This window comes from Rhea americana, unplaced genomic scaffold (assembly GCF_003343005.1).
Source record: "Rhea americana isolate MKP2758 unplaced genomic scaffold, rheAme1 scaffold_33, whole genome shotgun sequence".
Classification (NCBI taxonomy): Eukaryota; Metazoa; Chordata; class Aves; order Rheiformes; family Rheidae; genus Rhea; species Rhea americana.
Genome location: NW_028186457.1, coordinates 5,412,958 through 5,427,609, shown reverse-complemented (window position 1 = coordinate 5,427,609; position 14,652 = coordinate 5,412,958). Strand labels below are relative to the sequence as shown.

At 42.5% G+C, this 14,652-nt stretch overlaps 1 protein-coding gene across 3 annotated transcripts in view; it reads left to right on the top strand.

The window, feature by feature from the left end:
* Positions 1–14,652, top strand: part of SEMA5B (semaphorin 5B) — a 185,624-nt gene that overhangs the window by 160,902 nt on the left and 10,070 nt on the right. For all 3 annotated transcript variants that reach the window (XM_085311013.1, XM_085311014.1, XM_085311016.1), the window contains exons 18-21: positions 326–496; positions 1,403–1,552; positions 2,460–2,504; positions 5,620–5,825. In XM_085311013.1, coding sequence (XP_085167139.1) covers positions 326–496; positions 1,403–1,552; positions 2,460–2,504; positions 5,620–5,825 — 572 coding nt within the window. The remainder of the gene's footprint in view (positions 1–325; positions 497–1,402; positions 1,553–2,459; positions 2,505–5,619; positions 5,826–14,652) is intronic.

Sequence of the window (14,652 nt, the reverse complement as noted above, 5' to 3'; positions counted from 1 at the left end):
TCAGGAAACAATGTAATAACAGTAACACAGTTTTATAAAATGTGTGTAAGAACAAAGTTGCCACCCTAAAGAATAGTTTCTATTAGGGCACTTCATGATGCAGAGTCTTTTTGTGCAGGTATACTTCATTCTGCATCCACAGGGTGCATACAAAAGGTTTTTTTTTTTGTCAGGCCCAAAAGTCCTGGAATASAAGAAAGTGTTAGCTAGTCTGGGCTGAGTGGATCTAGAAGGTGAGAGGCTGGGGCTGTCTCCAGCCTTGCCACAGTGAAAGGAGTAACCAGTGACATGTGCCTCCCTCTCCTTGCTTTTCAATATCCTTCAGTGAAAGGCGCATGGTCTTGCTGGACTCCTTGGTCTCAGTGCTCAGCAACCTGTGGAGGAGGACACTACCAGCGCACACGGACTTGCACCAATCCAGCCCCATCTAGCGGAGAGGATATCTGCATTGGTCTGCACACTGAGGAGGCCCTCTGCAACACACACCCTTGTGAAGGTAGCTGTTTCTCATCCCTGCTCCACCTGGCTTGGGTGGTGGTGGAACAAGCCACATCCACAAAGTGTTGAAAAATAAATCAGAAACACCATCAGTTAGAAGCTTCTCTGCCAATTCAGTAAATATATATTGAACCAGAAGAAAAGTAGGCACCCGAGTGTTCAAATTAAATGCATCACCTTTCTCTCTACTTGTTTGCTGGAGCATGCCCTGGCATTCCAGTGCTGACCAGGCAAAATCTTGTTAATGGCTGATCCATTTAAGGTAATTGAAAAAGCAGGAGCTTGGTTCTTTAAGGTGGAAGCTGCAAGACAGAAAAAAGGAGTCATGAAGTAGAATCTGTGTGGTTGCTGAAGGAGCAATCCTTCATTCTTGCGGCTTACACAGAATGGCAGACGAGTGTGTGCTACAACTCGAAGGACAGACCTTTGGACCTGTGTTGTTTTTGAACCACCTTTGTGTTTCTCTGATCCAKTGCAGGCTGACTGCTCTTCTTAGGGACCTTAACAAAACCACTATAATTTGTGCTGGCTGCTTGGGGTAACTCCAGGAGGCCACTACAGACTTTGGAGTTTGTGAAGCAGCATAGCCCCATCCAGCTCCTTGCAGGTCTTCAGCCAGGAGCTGATATAGGAGCTTTTAAGGCAACTCTGCATTATGCAATGTTGCACAGGGTCTGGTTTAGTCAATATTAAGGCAACTTAACTTGACAAGTAGGATAGGATGGCTTGCACTGTTACTTGTGTTGAGAGAATCAAATTCACTGAAGACTTCTGGATTATGTATGCAAGAGAGGGCTAGATCAGGATCTAGACACCCTCCAGCATTAGGGAAGTTTGGATTTTACAAGGGATCTTTTCCTTTTTGGTGATGTTCTCTGTGTGTTGTCTTGATCTTGGATTTAAGGTGGCTGGTCAGAGTGGTCAGAGTGGAGCTTGTGTAATGAAGAGGGGATCCAGTATCGCAGCCGTTATTGTGAGGTGCACAGTCCAGACTCTTCCCAGTGTGTTGGAAACAGCACGCAGTACCAAGATTGCCTGTATAATGAAATTCCTGGTATGTACAGAGTCATCAAGGAGGGAGAGGGTGGGCTGATTCAGGAAAGTAGCTCATGCCCAGACTATCAAGCTAAGCTAAGATTTTCCCTACTGTAGATGGGATTTGGATGCCTCTAAAACAACAAGCAAGCAAACTAACAAATGTGCTATATACTCAYTGGTTTCAGGACAGGATAACTGACATTCCTTTGGGGACAGCTCAGGTCTCTTATAAAACAGAATTACTTAGATCTATAATAAGTAACTAGTATTGCTTGAATTGAAGCTTTTAACCTTGCATGGTTGTCTCAGGCTGGGTTATATAAATGAACTCTGTTCTCGGTGTGGATGTGGGCAACAGGAGGTCCTTAAGTTCAAGTATCAGAGGGGAGCGTGCTACAGGAGTGGAGAAGCAAGGTGGGGCAGATGGAGGCAGCTGGTGTGTAAAGTGKGGAGAGCAATCAGGGGTCTAACAGAGGAACATTGCTGATGGAGAAATGTTCATCTTCCAGCATCTTCCAACCTAGGTTTTGTGGAAATTGAATCTAGTCAAATGTCTAGACTAAAGAACCCCTTTCCAAATGTATTTTTTATGGACTACAATGCCCCGGTTTAAAAATCTGAGCTCTCCAAAGAGTGATAATCTTGTTTTCCATGGTTTTCTCAGCTGTCTTCTTTCTCCAAATGGAAGAAGCTAAACAGTGATCAAGTAATAGTACTGGAAGTAATTGCCAAGTCTTTCGAGAAGTTTTGTTGCATGAGATTTTGTTGCATGCTGAGCTTATCATTCAATTTAGAGAGACTCTTAGCTTGCTGCAAAACATTCAAGCAGCTTCTTTTGTCTAGATTATAGGGGTTTTAATTACTTAAAGAAGCAAAAGGATAGCAAAATGACAACTTTCTCCAATCTTCTTTTCTTTGTTCAGTGATCCTGCCAGCCTCCAGCATTGATGAGAACACAAACTGTGGAGGTAGGGTACCACTAACTATATATCTTATTTTTTTCCTAACCTAGCTTTTTTTCTCCTTGTGCAGTATCAACCGAAGCATTAATCTATACAGCTCACATCCCACTGATAACTTAATTCCATTGGAGTCTTGCTGTCTGAGTCAAACTGGAAGAATTTATCGCACTGTCCAGTTGTCAGTTCCGAGATTTTTATTTATTTCAGGGTTTGGGTTGGGCACTGAAGGTCATTAATTACCAGGGAGCACATCACCTGTCTCTCTCTCTCKATCTACAGTATAAATGGTTCAGGAGGAAGGAAGGGGTATTCCTCATTTCACCGCTGTGAGCCTACAGCTGTTTGGAAGCAGATGTTTTTAAACAACCTGTAAAGACTTTAGTGAATGGAGATCTCTTARACAGTTCCTTTACTCTCATAGCACTAGTTTAGTGTTGATGGTTGTCCTCCAACCACTTCTTTTCACTGAAGTCCTTACCTCTCAGAGAAGACGTGTCTCCTTTATGCATGTAACTTGGAAGATGCAGTCATTAGTGTCACTTCTCCACTGGCCTAGGAACCTCTGTGATAAAAATGCAGATTGAAGAAAATGGCAAGTTCCTTCGACATTTAAAAATGCTAGTTTCACACTAATGACCATGTCAATTCCTACCATTGTCACACCCCTGCTTTCCTGACACCTCAATAGTCTGCAGGCTGCCAAAATCTGTTCCGCCTGTGGAGATCGTGGCAAAAAAAGCAYGTCATCCATGGAATGGAAATGTGGCCTTTTGGTTTGTAACTGCAGGGCAATCAGTGGAATTAAGATTTCAGCACCTACAATGTAATGGTTGGCYTTCTACATCACTTCTCCCTCTCCAGAGGGGGCAAAGTCTCTCTTCTGTTCCAGGACTCCTTATTACAGTTGCACTTTGCTGATATGCCCTGTATTCACATTACCTTCTTTTTTCTACTGCGATTGCATTTGCTGTTCCAATCTACATTTTTACCATGGCTAATATTATTTATCACATAGTGTTCCACAATATTTGGCAAGGAAACCAATCAACAGAAATTCTGCTGATGCATCTCAGAAAGTCTATATTACAAAAGTGATGAACCAGAAAGGCTCCACCCTGGGGACTAATGTGCTGTAGATAAAATATTTTATTTTACCCCTAAGGTACTGCTAAAACTCACCTGAAAAATCAGATGGGTCTTTCAAGGGTGACAGTGAAATGTAAGAGAGCTTTATGTTTTAGAAAGGATTTCCTACTGTAGTGAATAGGCTAATGTAACAGTGAAATGAAACATTAACTGCAGTATAAGCAAAGCTGGGCAGGAGGAGAATGTGACAAAATATCATGTGGTTTTGCTGAACACYGACTGCATATTCTGTATTTTAACTCTAACAAGTGAGGTAAACCAAGCAGAGGTTTTTAGAAAGGAAATGTCTTTTTGGAAAAGTCTCATAATATTTAATAGGAAATTACCATCTTTCTGCTGGTTTTTTGGACCATCATCTAAAACACAATAGAAAGTTGTAATCTTGCAATAGAATTTTATAGTGTGGTTTAAAAAATAAATGTAGCTTGTCAGTCTAATAAATTCTGTATGCTCCTCACTGTAATTATGATTGAAGTGCATTACTTTTCTGTAGGACTCTATTGGTTTTGTTCTTATTAAACTCAGGAGGATATTTTTTAACTAGAGATTAGAGGGATGGGCAGAATTCTCTATTTGAAAAGCATATCAGTTAAAATGTAAGATGGCACCAAAAAAAAAAAAAATGCACAGCATGATCAGACTAAGAATGAACCCCATTTACAGCCACTCTCCGAGTAGTCCCTTCCGTTTCTCCGCACACAGTCAAGTCAATGCAGCGCTCTGTCCAAATGGATTGGCTTTTGAAGTATTATGGGGCTTTCCCGCTGCAGTCTCCACTGAAGCGATCTGGCTGTCCCCTGGGACAGCTGCCCTGGGGCGCTGGGACCCCTGTCGTTCCTGCTCGAAAGATTATATGGCAGAGCAAAGTCACTCGCGCTTGGGGTCGTCATCACTGATTCTCTTCCTGTGAACCCCTCGGCAAATGACAGCAGGGTCACAAACGGAGGCCACCCAAGACTGCTTCTGATTATTGCTCAAACTTGGTGGCTGTAAAGGTCCCACTCCTTGTTCTGTTGATGGTAGAGATCTGTAGGCTGGTGGGTTTATCATGGGCTTTGGGACTTTCTCGGGTGAGGGAGGAATGCGAAGAGTTATATGACTTTCTCCTCCCCTGCCAGGCAGAGTTGTGAGTTAAATACTCCCARCGCATGGGATGCACACCTCCTCCCAGGGGTTACTGCTGTGCTTGGAGGGTACAGATCTCTGTAGGAGGCTTTTATAGTCCAGGAGCTTTACTTTTTGAAATCTTCGCACTGTAGCTACCCTACTAGCACCTGCCTTGCGTGCCTATCTGTGCAGTTTGTGAAATACAACCACAGAAGGGATTTTTCAAGCARTTTTCCCCTTTACTTATTCCACCTCATCTTTCTTGTTCCCCTGAGGACCCCTGTTTTGCTGTTAGTGGTATACAACCCAGAAGGTAGTGCAGAGGTGGCCAAGGCAATACACTGCTATGAATAAGCAAGGATGCTGAGCACACTTGGATTACGCCAGGGAGGAATGTGCATCCCCCCTGACTCCCACAGTCCCATAGGCTTTTGGGGCAGCCAGCAAAAAGGGCTTTCCCCTTCTTTTCCTCCCCTTTAGAGAAACACTGCTTTTATCCCCTTATTTCCATGACACGCACATGCTTTGGAATCCATTAATGTGTATTGTTTGTACGGCTCATTTCTTTAGCTGTCAGCTTAACATAATGTTTAGTTTCAATATCAATGGTGGGGAGAGAGGAGAGACAGGGAGGGAGCTTTGAGAAAACAATGCGTGAACCTGTTAAATGCACAAGGCAGAGCTGCAGTGGGGAGGGCGATTTGCGGGGAGATTATGTCAGTTTATGTTAGAACGTAAGACTCTGGCTTCAACAGCTTATTAATGTTGATCCCAAGATGTCATAGCTCGGATTTGCACCTGTGGTCTTACTGGGAGAGGGAAAGAGACTGTTCTTTAAAAATAGCATCACTTGTCATTTCTCTTGCAGGTTTTAGTCTCATCCATCTGATTGCCACCGGGGTCTCCTGTTTCTTTGGCTCTAGCCTCTTAACGTTTGTGATTTATGTGTACTGCCAGCGCTGCCAGAGGCAGTCACAGGAGTCAACTGTTATCCACCCAACCACTCCCAACCACCTCCATTACAAAGGCAACACCACCCCCAAGAAYGAGAAGTACACCCCCATGGAGTTCAAGGTAGGATGCTCGATGGGAAATGCCACAAACAGCTTGATACTACCTGAACTCTTCCATATTTATGTYATGGTTTGAACTGGGTAGGCTTGTGTTTCTGTGCCCAGCTGTTAGCATTAATGTGGGACTGAAGTGGGACTTTGGTGGTGCTGAAAGTGCATGTAGCAGTACTGTCAMAAAGGGATTAAAAAGTCCCGTATTGCAATGGGATTTTGTTCTGTTTCACAGCCCTGATAAATGGCCGTGTGGCGAATACATACCAGCATACTCCAGCCYATTACTACCATTATACATTTACAAATTGTCCTCTAGGAACTCACTAAGAGCTCAGCTCAGTGCATTGTTAGTGCTTGGTAAGAGGAAACGGAGGGGAGGAAGAATAAAAATGGAAACTTGAACAAATAGCTGGGAAAATGCTGATTGGTAGAATGAGATTCTGGAAATACTTTGGGAACTGCAAAATTGGATAGAATAGAGAAGGAAAGAGGGTTCTGCCCCCTCTGCCAGTACCGGACAGAACATATCCTCCAGGCAGCTGTGCAAAATTCAATGGCAGCAGCAAAATTGGGGAAAAATTAGGAAGACATGAGTGTGGAGGTAACACACTCTCTTGACATGTCTGCCTGCTAAAGAGAACATCGGCCGTTATCCAGAGAAGGTATGACTAAGGGTGCAAAAGGCAATACGCTGAAAGAGCGGCACCTCCCTGTGTTTGAACCTTGGTCTGCAGGTGAGGTGTGAGATCAGAGGGCTGAGCAGCGTGATGGACGGAAGAGCTTTCCGTCACCCCGGGAGGAACAGCGTGCCTAAGGTCGCTGGAGCAGTGCGCAGCGTTGTCTGGGACATGAACACAAAACAGAAGGAAAGCCAGCAGCTGCTTGCTCCTTCCTATAGCTCTCTGCTGTTGACATTTTGGTTGTGTGTTTCTGCTGGTCTGGCTGGAATTCTGACTGAGATCCTACATAAAGATCAACTGTGGGGCCGTTACCATAGACTAAAGTCCATGGGTCCTGGGGACAGTTTCTGCATAGAGACTTTATAATGCTGGGCTCAAGAAGACTCCTGATACATGGCAGTGATTGCAATGTAAATATGCATCAGAACAAARAGCTTACATTATATTTTTTGAAAAGAGTCAACATTTTTCTGATATTTTAAAGGAAAATGGAAAATAGCAGACTAGTTTGGCAATAAGTATGTGCCAAATTCCTTGTGTTGGGCATTGCAGCCCCTCAGAGGATCCCACCGTCTATAAATGCAGTCTCAAAAATACATTTCCTGACAGTGTAAGGCTCCAGTTGCATACAGTTTAATAAGGATGCAGCATCATAATGCAAGTCAGCGTGGATTTGTGGAAAGTAAAGCGTGTCAAGCAAATTGGATTCCTTTTCTAAATTAAATAAACATTGATCCATATAGAAGGGAAGCAGCAGATGTATTGGGGTCTTCAGAAGCTTTTAACAAAGTTTCACAGAATGCATTATTCTACACATTCTGCATACATGGGCTAGGTAGTAATTTAGTAAGACACGTAAGGAATTGGGAGCTGATCCTAGAAGCTTCAAGCTATGAGAGTAATCCTTTCAGTTACGTGAAGAGTTGTCAATAGGAAGACTCAGGTGAGACTTGCAGGAACAAAGGTGTGCAATASTATCCTCATGTTTCTCACTTAGCAAACAGTGAAGAAAAGATAGAAATTATTTCTATGGGCAAAAGCACTCTGAATCAGCTTTTTTTTCATGATTTATACTGTGCTTCCCTACATGATCAGATGATCTAAAATGGGAAGAATAGTTAAAATTTAGAAAGATGTTTCCAGAATAATCTTGATCAGTTGGCTGAACGGATTATGAAATGCAGTGTGTCTAGGCAAAGCAGTGCAGTGGAGTAGAAGCAGTAAGAAAGCCAAACAAAGATTAAAATGGCAGCAGATTAGTTAATGTAGTATCAGGAGGGAGTTGACCTCTTTGATAGATCCATTTCTGAATACTTGATGTAGTGTGTAGTGACAGTAAGCAGCTGTTAGAGACTTCTTCTGAGAGGCATAAAGAGCCTAGGCATTAGATCAAGTTTTGAAAAGTCTAGTTTATTTAAAGGAAAGCATTAGCTAACTGGGACTGCACAAGGTAGGCTGGGGGGAGAGGGGACTTGGACACAAGGAGAGATAGACCAGATGGGACTTATTTATAGAACGTTAGGAAGTGAAACAGTTCGAGTTCATAAATCTGCAGTCATTGGACAGAGCAAAACTAAATGTTTAGGAGCAAGGGACTACTCTGTTAAGAAGACCTTGAAGTGATACTCTCTCACAGAAAGTGATGAATGAGGCAAATACACTTAGAGAAAGGGTAAAATCTGTTTATCGAGTGAAGCCCTTTTCCCCTATCRCTGTTGAATGTTTTCTTACATTCCTCTTCTTTAGTGTCCCTCCTTTCATAAACTCTTGCCTGAAAATGTTTCATTTAATAACAGTTTTTTCACTCCTCAGTGTTCCCTTGAAGAACAGAGTGTTAGTGCAGTAAGAGGGAGGTTGTCTGTGCTCTGTGCTGTGTAATTACTTACAAAACTTGTTATTAGCTAGCTTTGTATTTAGGAATAACTGGCAGATTTTTGTAAGGGTCAGGAGGGAATTTTTCCTGCCTTCGAAGAGTGTGTGTGGTTTTATTGTGATGCTACACAATTAACATTCAAATGGTGAAGGAGCTAAAATTCTCCTCCTGGAAAATGAGAGTTAGACTGAGTTTGGATATGGGCCCATCTGAATTTCAAAYGTATGCATATGAAAGAAGGTACAAATACCTGAAATTCCAGATTTTAAAACCAAGCAAGCTTCTACTCAGAAGATGCCAAGAAAACTCCCCCAAATATTTTTTAGGTAAGGAAAGCGAAAGAATCAGTGTGTGTTTGAGTGAAAGAGTTAATAACCCAAGATTAAGCAAATATATGATGTGTAGACTACTTTTCAGTTACAGAAAATGATAATGCATAGTGATATGATGGTAGCAGAAGGCTTAGCATATGCATTAGTCTATTACTTTCCATTCTTTGATAATACTAAGCCTCCTGCAACCATCTTTATTTGGTTTTCATCTTGAAATATCTCTGCTCTCCAACCAGCAGGTGAACACAGTAGAAGGTTTGGCAATGTTACATTCAAATGTACAGCACCGATTGCAAACTTAGATATCAAGGTGAATTTTACACAGATTTTAATGAAGGAAGTGCTAGCTGGGATGAGCTTGTTGGACATTCAAGCACAGCAATGAATTAATGCAGATCAAATGTAAATATTGTATATAATGGTGACCTATTGATCATTAAGTTGATGCTAACTTGCCTAGGCAGTGTTTTGCAGAAGAGTACTTTATTTCTCCTGGCTTCTTTTCCCTTCCTGTTTTGCTTTCTCGGAGATGCTGAGAGGTTTATTATTAGCTATTTTAGCCATGATGTCTTAAAAGATTTCATACATATGCATTTACCAGCAGCATGTTGATTTTGATTTGTTATTCACRGATTGCAGGGGAGAGACCTTTGGGTCACCTAATAAGCAGTTCATGTTTCATTAATTGGTTAAAGTTCATACAGCACTCTGACAATATTGAAGACTGTGCAGAACAAGAGCATAATGAAATAAAAATTATCTACTCTTTGCATTTTGGCATGATGGGTTACAGAACCACCTACAACCTCCCCAGTACTGCCGCATCGATTAGTTAATAACTGACTATCRAAGCAGAGAGGAGAACCTGTTTTTTAACATGTTGCTTCAGCTACTCAGTGACTTACTGATATGAGTTACTTATTAACATCATACTAGATGGAAAGCCAGATGATCCTGCACTAAAAGCAGGAGGATGTTGGGTCAGGGCTGAGCCCTTGTGAATGAGAAACTCTAGGAACAGCCACACATGGAGAAAGGATTTGGACTGAACTTCTTCCTATTGCTAAATCCTCTGCTAATAAAGAGAGCCAACTTTTCACTCTACACGGGATGTGGACAGGCAAAGGCATCTGCACATTGGTCCAAATCCAAAGGCCGATGGCCTTTGGATCAGGCCAGATGTGATCAGTGAGAAATGTAAGTTTGCAAGGTCAGTCGTGGTGATGGTTCTGCAGATTTGCTTCTCGGTTGTGTTGGACAGACCTTCCTCTGCCCTTCCTTCCTTCAGCACTGCTTTAGTCAAGAGTCACACAGTCAAACGCTTTTTGTTCTGATATCTGGAATAAGCTAGGGAAACACTGGAGCACTGCCTGTATTCTAGACATCATTGCGGTAAGGGCCATGGAAACTAAGGGCCCAGCACTGAGGTTGTACTCAAGCAAAATAATAGTTATTTATGTCAAGGAGCAAATTTATGTGGGGGAAGATGAGTTGAAAACTGATTGAGGTAGTGGGCTTTGGAAAATAAAGCAGGAAACTAAATGTTTAGTGTGTCACCTGGTACTTCAGGTTCCTAGGAGGGCACCAGAACAATATAAGTTAGCTTGATGGGACTTTGGGTCCTATACCTGCCCAAAATTCTGCAACAAATGTAAGTGCAGCCTTTACAAAATGGGAAGAGTTCTCACTCCATTGCTTGGGAGTCTGTACAAATAAAAAGTTACAAAGAATTTTTTTCAATAAAATGAGAAAAATGCTGTTGAAAATCAAATAACCCCTGCAAAGGAGTCCAGGCACTGTGATCCACATTTCATTAGGAATCCCAAATAATTCATGGAAATAAAATATCAATGTGGAGGGCTATGAAACAAAAACAATTTTGCATTTGGAAGAATAATCCTTCTGAATAAAACAATAGCCCAGGTCTTTGGTGTGGCTTCCAACATTATAATGAGTAGTGAAGCTCAAGGTATGAGGAAATGGATCCCTGTATGGTTTTTCTTTCCCTTGGCTATGGTCATTTTCATTGCCACTGAAAATCACAGCTTTTTACAGCAGGGAGACAGCCAATGGTTCAAGTTTAAGTGAGGTTTAGCTGCCGTCAAGCCCCTGGAGAAATGTTTGTCTAAGTCAGCCTCRGGCTCTGAGGATGTTTGTTTCTCTCTTCCTTGGAAAACTTAGGGCTTCGGTGTCCTATTGCTGAATTTGGCATGTTGCTACTTCAACTRAAATTGGCCAACCCGTTTGTTCATAGCCATCAGAGCCCATACACTGATATCGTTGTGAGAGAAGCTTTGTTCTTTTCTGAAGAAAAAGAAATAGCATAGATGGGTTCTGTGACCCTGCATCTATTCAAGCCCAGGGAAGTGGCTGTAAAGTTTAGACAAAAGCCAGCAGTTGATGACACTCAACATAGTCAATAAGTCATCAACGGTCTTCCATAAGCATTTGCTTTAGCTGCATGGCATTTTACAGAGAGATTTAGCTGATGTGATCAACTGGGAAAAARAAATGTAATATGTGTGTGTATATATATATCGTAAATGAGATTGAAATATAAATTTTGTTCCCAGTGAAGCTCATGTTTAACAAAGACTATTTCCCCTGAACAAAGTGGCATTTAAGAACATAAACTGCTTGAATGGCAGAGTACATATTTTTAGTACTTACCATGAGTATAGTATTATTTGAAAAAGAATGGTAGGGGCAGGGGGTTGCATTGGCAAAGGAGCATTGTGCCCTTTCTTGTGTGATCCTGCAGTTGCAAATATCACTTCAGGGGACTCTCAATTTACATAATGCCTGCTAGGAAGGGAAGGCAAGAGAGCTTACTGATGGGGAAAAAAGGATTAAGTGGTGCGCCTCAGTCAAAATCTATTAGTGTCCTTTTCTCCCCTTTGTATCATTGGGTCGAGTCAAATTGAGCAGTCAAGCATGCCTGGAGGTGTGGTTGTCCTGTGATGATGATGATGCCCGTGGAGTGATGTGCAGCTCTTGGAGGTGTCCTTGCGCCGTGGCAGCAGCGCTCAGCAGGCTGCCGGGTGCCTGTCACAGATATCTCCATTTTATAGATGCATTATCTAAGAGCAGGGGGAAATTGCTCGTGAGGGTGTGACTGTTTCGTTGCTTGGGTTAAGGGAAATGCTCCCTCTGGGATGCCAAGCAGCTGCTTGCAATGTTCCTTCGGTCGAATTCGGTTCCTCCTCCCTGCAATCTTCGTGCAAGCCCTTCGTTACTTTGCAGTGCTGTTGCTGCKCAGTCTGCAGTAGGAATCCATGTTATTCCTCTTTCCTCTGCATTTTGAGAGAGCCCAGTCTTGGGGATTAACATTTAGTTTTCCTCTTTAAACCAGCTTGAGAAGTTATAAGTCACAGTGGAGGYAGATGCTACGTATTCCTCCTGCCATGGTCTTTTCTGATGACTCCGACACATACACAACTGTGTATGACCAGGTGTGTCTCCTCTACAGTCACATCAGGGCTATGGCAGTGTGCTCTGCCTCTCACAGTCTAGGCTTGTCATCGCAGATGCTGGAGTGAACCTTAGTTAGCTGTGTTAGCCTTATTGGTGGACACAAGTAAAACAGGTTTGCAGGTAGACAAGATTTTTTCTTTGTTTTTATTAGATCAATGAATATAGTTGGAAAAAAAAAAAAGTTGGCAGGCTTTAGACCATGTGAGCTACCATTTCAGACCTGAAAGACAGATGTGCTCAAAAGTTCATCTAATTTTTCCAGCTATCATAATTGGTCTCATAATTCATGTTACTTTTTTCTTGCAATCTTTGCTTCCCTTAATTTCTCTGGCGTTGACATTTATTTGCTGTCCATCCTCTGATGTGCTGTAAAAAGGAGAATTAAAAGAAGAATTGCAGGACTGGGAATAATAAAATCGCTCTGCGCTGTCGTATGTTTATGTGACTTCCCTCTACTGGTCAGAATGGGAATAGTTCAAATATACCCTGACCCCATTTGCTAAAAATTAACTTGGTTCTTGCTTGGCTCAGGTGCTCGAAGTAGTTGTTCCCTTCATGTCTCTGCGAAGCTCTGACTGGCAGTGGYATGTGCCAAAGTCAAGCTGGGAAATCCTCAATGCCTCCGAGACAGGCAGGAGAAACTAATTATGGGATTGCAGAAGAGTTTAAAGGGAGCCATGAGGGCAGGGAGCTGAGCAATATGGACAAGCAATGTGTACCAGAAAAGATATAAACTTTGTGACACACATGGAGGCGAGCTGCAGCGCTATTCCCGTAGAGTAGCTCCACTAGCGAATGATGGATTTTTAGTAGAATCGTAAAGAAAAGCAGTTGAATACCTATGAAATACAGATAGCTCTGTCAGTTTTCAGAGCTAGAGCTCAATCTCGAGAACTTGTTTGGCAGCTCCGAGGGAGGACTGTTCAAATACCCCAGCTGGTTTTCCCTGYGCTGTGACCACAAGCATCATCCTGAAGAGCAACGGAGAGGGTTGTCAGGGCTGCTGGAGATATTCTGGCTGCTTCCATGGCACAACTGTGGCAACACTACATCAGTCGCCACTTTTCCACCACTGCRCCCTTTATATATGCAAAGTAGGTCTGGCGAAGGCAGGAGTGGCTCTGCCTGCATTCCCCTGTAGGCAAGGGGAATCCTCATTAATTCAGGTTTAATGTTGTCCTGAGATTTGGCACAAAGCATGTGAATGAAGGAARAAAAAAACTAAAAATCCACAGATGAAGGAGTCTAGATGGACTGTATCCCAGAGTCTGTGAGAATCAGCTAATGAACAACCCCAATTATCTTTATGAGTATCACGGAAATTGGGCAAACCCCCAATGCCRTGAAATGCAAAGGTAATTCAAAAGCATTCGTATGAAAGAAGGCCAATTTCTTCCCAGCTAATTGAGTCACTATTAAGCTACCAACTCCAATGCACTAAAATCACACAAGTAGCTCCAGTAACTTCACATGGGAAAGGCCAGTTGGATTCGGGCCTATGAGAAAATACCTGTAAGTACTCAGGACCCCAACTGATAAAATCCTTCTGGACTTCCCCATCGAGCMAAGCATATCGGTGGGGTATTGAATCCTAGCTGTCTTAGAAGCTTGGCAGAGTCAGGGCCATAGTAAAGAATGAAACCAGGAGAAACAAATGGGGTTGACCCAGTTGTGGTTTCAGTTACAGCAGTGGGAACTCATTGAAACCAATCTGTGTCCGTGTTCTTGTGCAGGCAGATCTAAATGAATATTTGAGAGGCGACACAATCACACACTGATGAGATGAAAGGAGCTTGGGTGGAACGGACAGCTGAGCTGGGACCCTTGGGCTGAGAAGGAAGAAATCAAATGTGATCACTTTGCACTGTTTCAGCATTAGTGGATGAAGATAATGAGCTGCACAAGGGTAGATTCTCGGTTGGTTAAAATGGAGCTTCACTGGTCCGTACACTTAAAGAACATTACGGTCCCGGTGTCCTAAATAATCTTGTGACATGTAAGTACAAATTGGCTTGGACAAGAAAGGTGCTGCCGAGAGTGAAGCAATGGCTAATGGACTGTAAGCATCAGGTAATCATTAACGGGAATGTGCAGGGCTATGGGGCAAGGTGTTTGGGGCACTGCAAGCAGCAACGCGAGCTTTTGCTTTATTTAATATTTTCATTAACAACCTYGGAATAGGTGCAACCAGTGTGTTAATTAAACTAGCAGAAGATATTAAATGGAGAGATGTGTCAAAAAACAGTCATTGGTATAGAAATAGTGGAAAATGACCTGGAGAGGTTATAAATACAGAGAAGAAATAACAAGGTGAGCTGCAGCATAGCGAGAAAACACAGTGATCTTGAGGAACATAATCAAAAAGCAGCTATTTAGTGGGTGAGGGGTGCTTGGAAAGCTGTAAGACTATAAGAGACCGAATTGAGTTAACAGATGGCAAATTAGGCCTTGTCTCTACTTTTATTTCTATTTTTA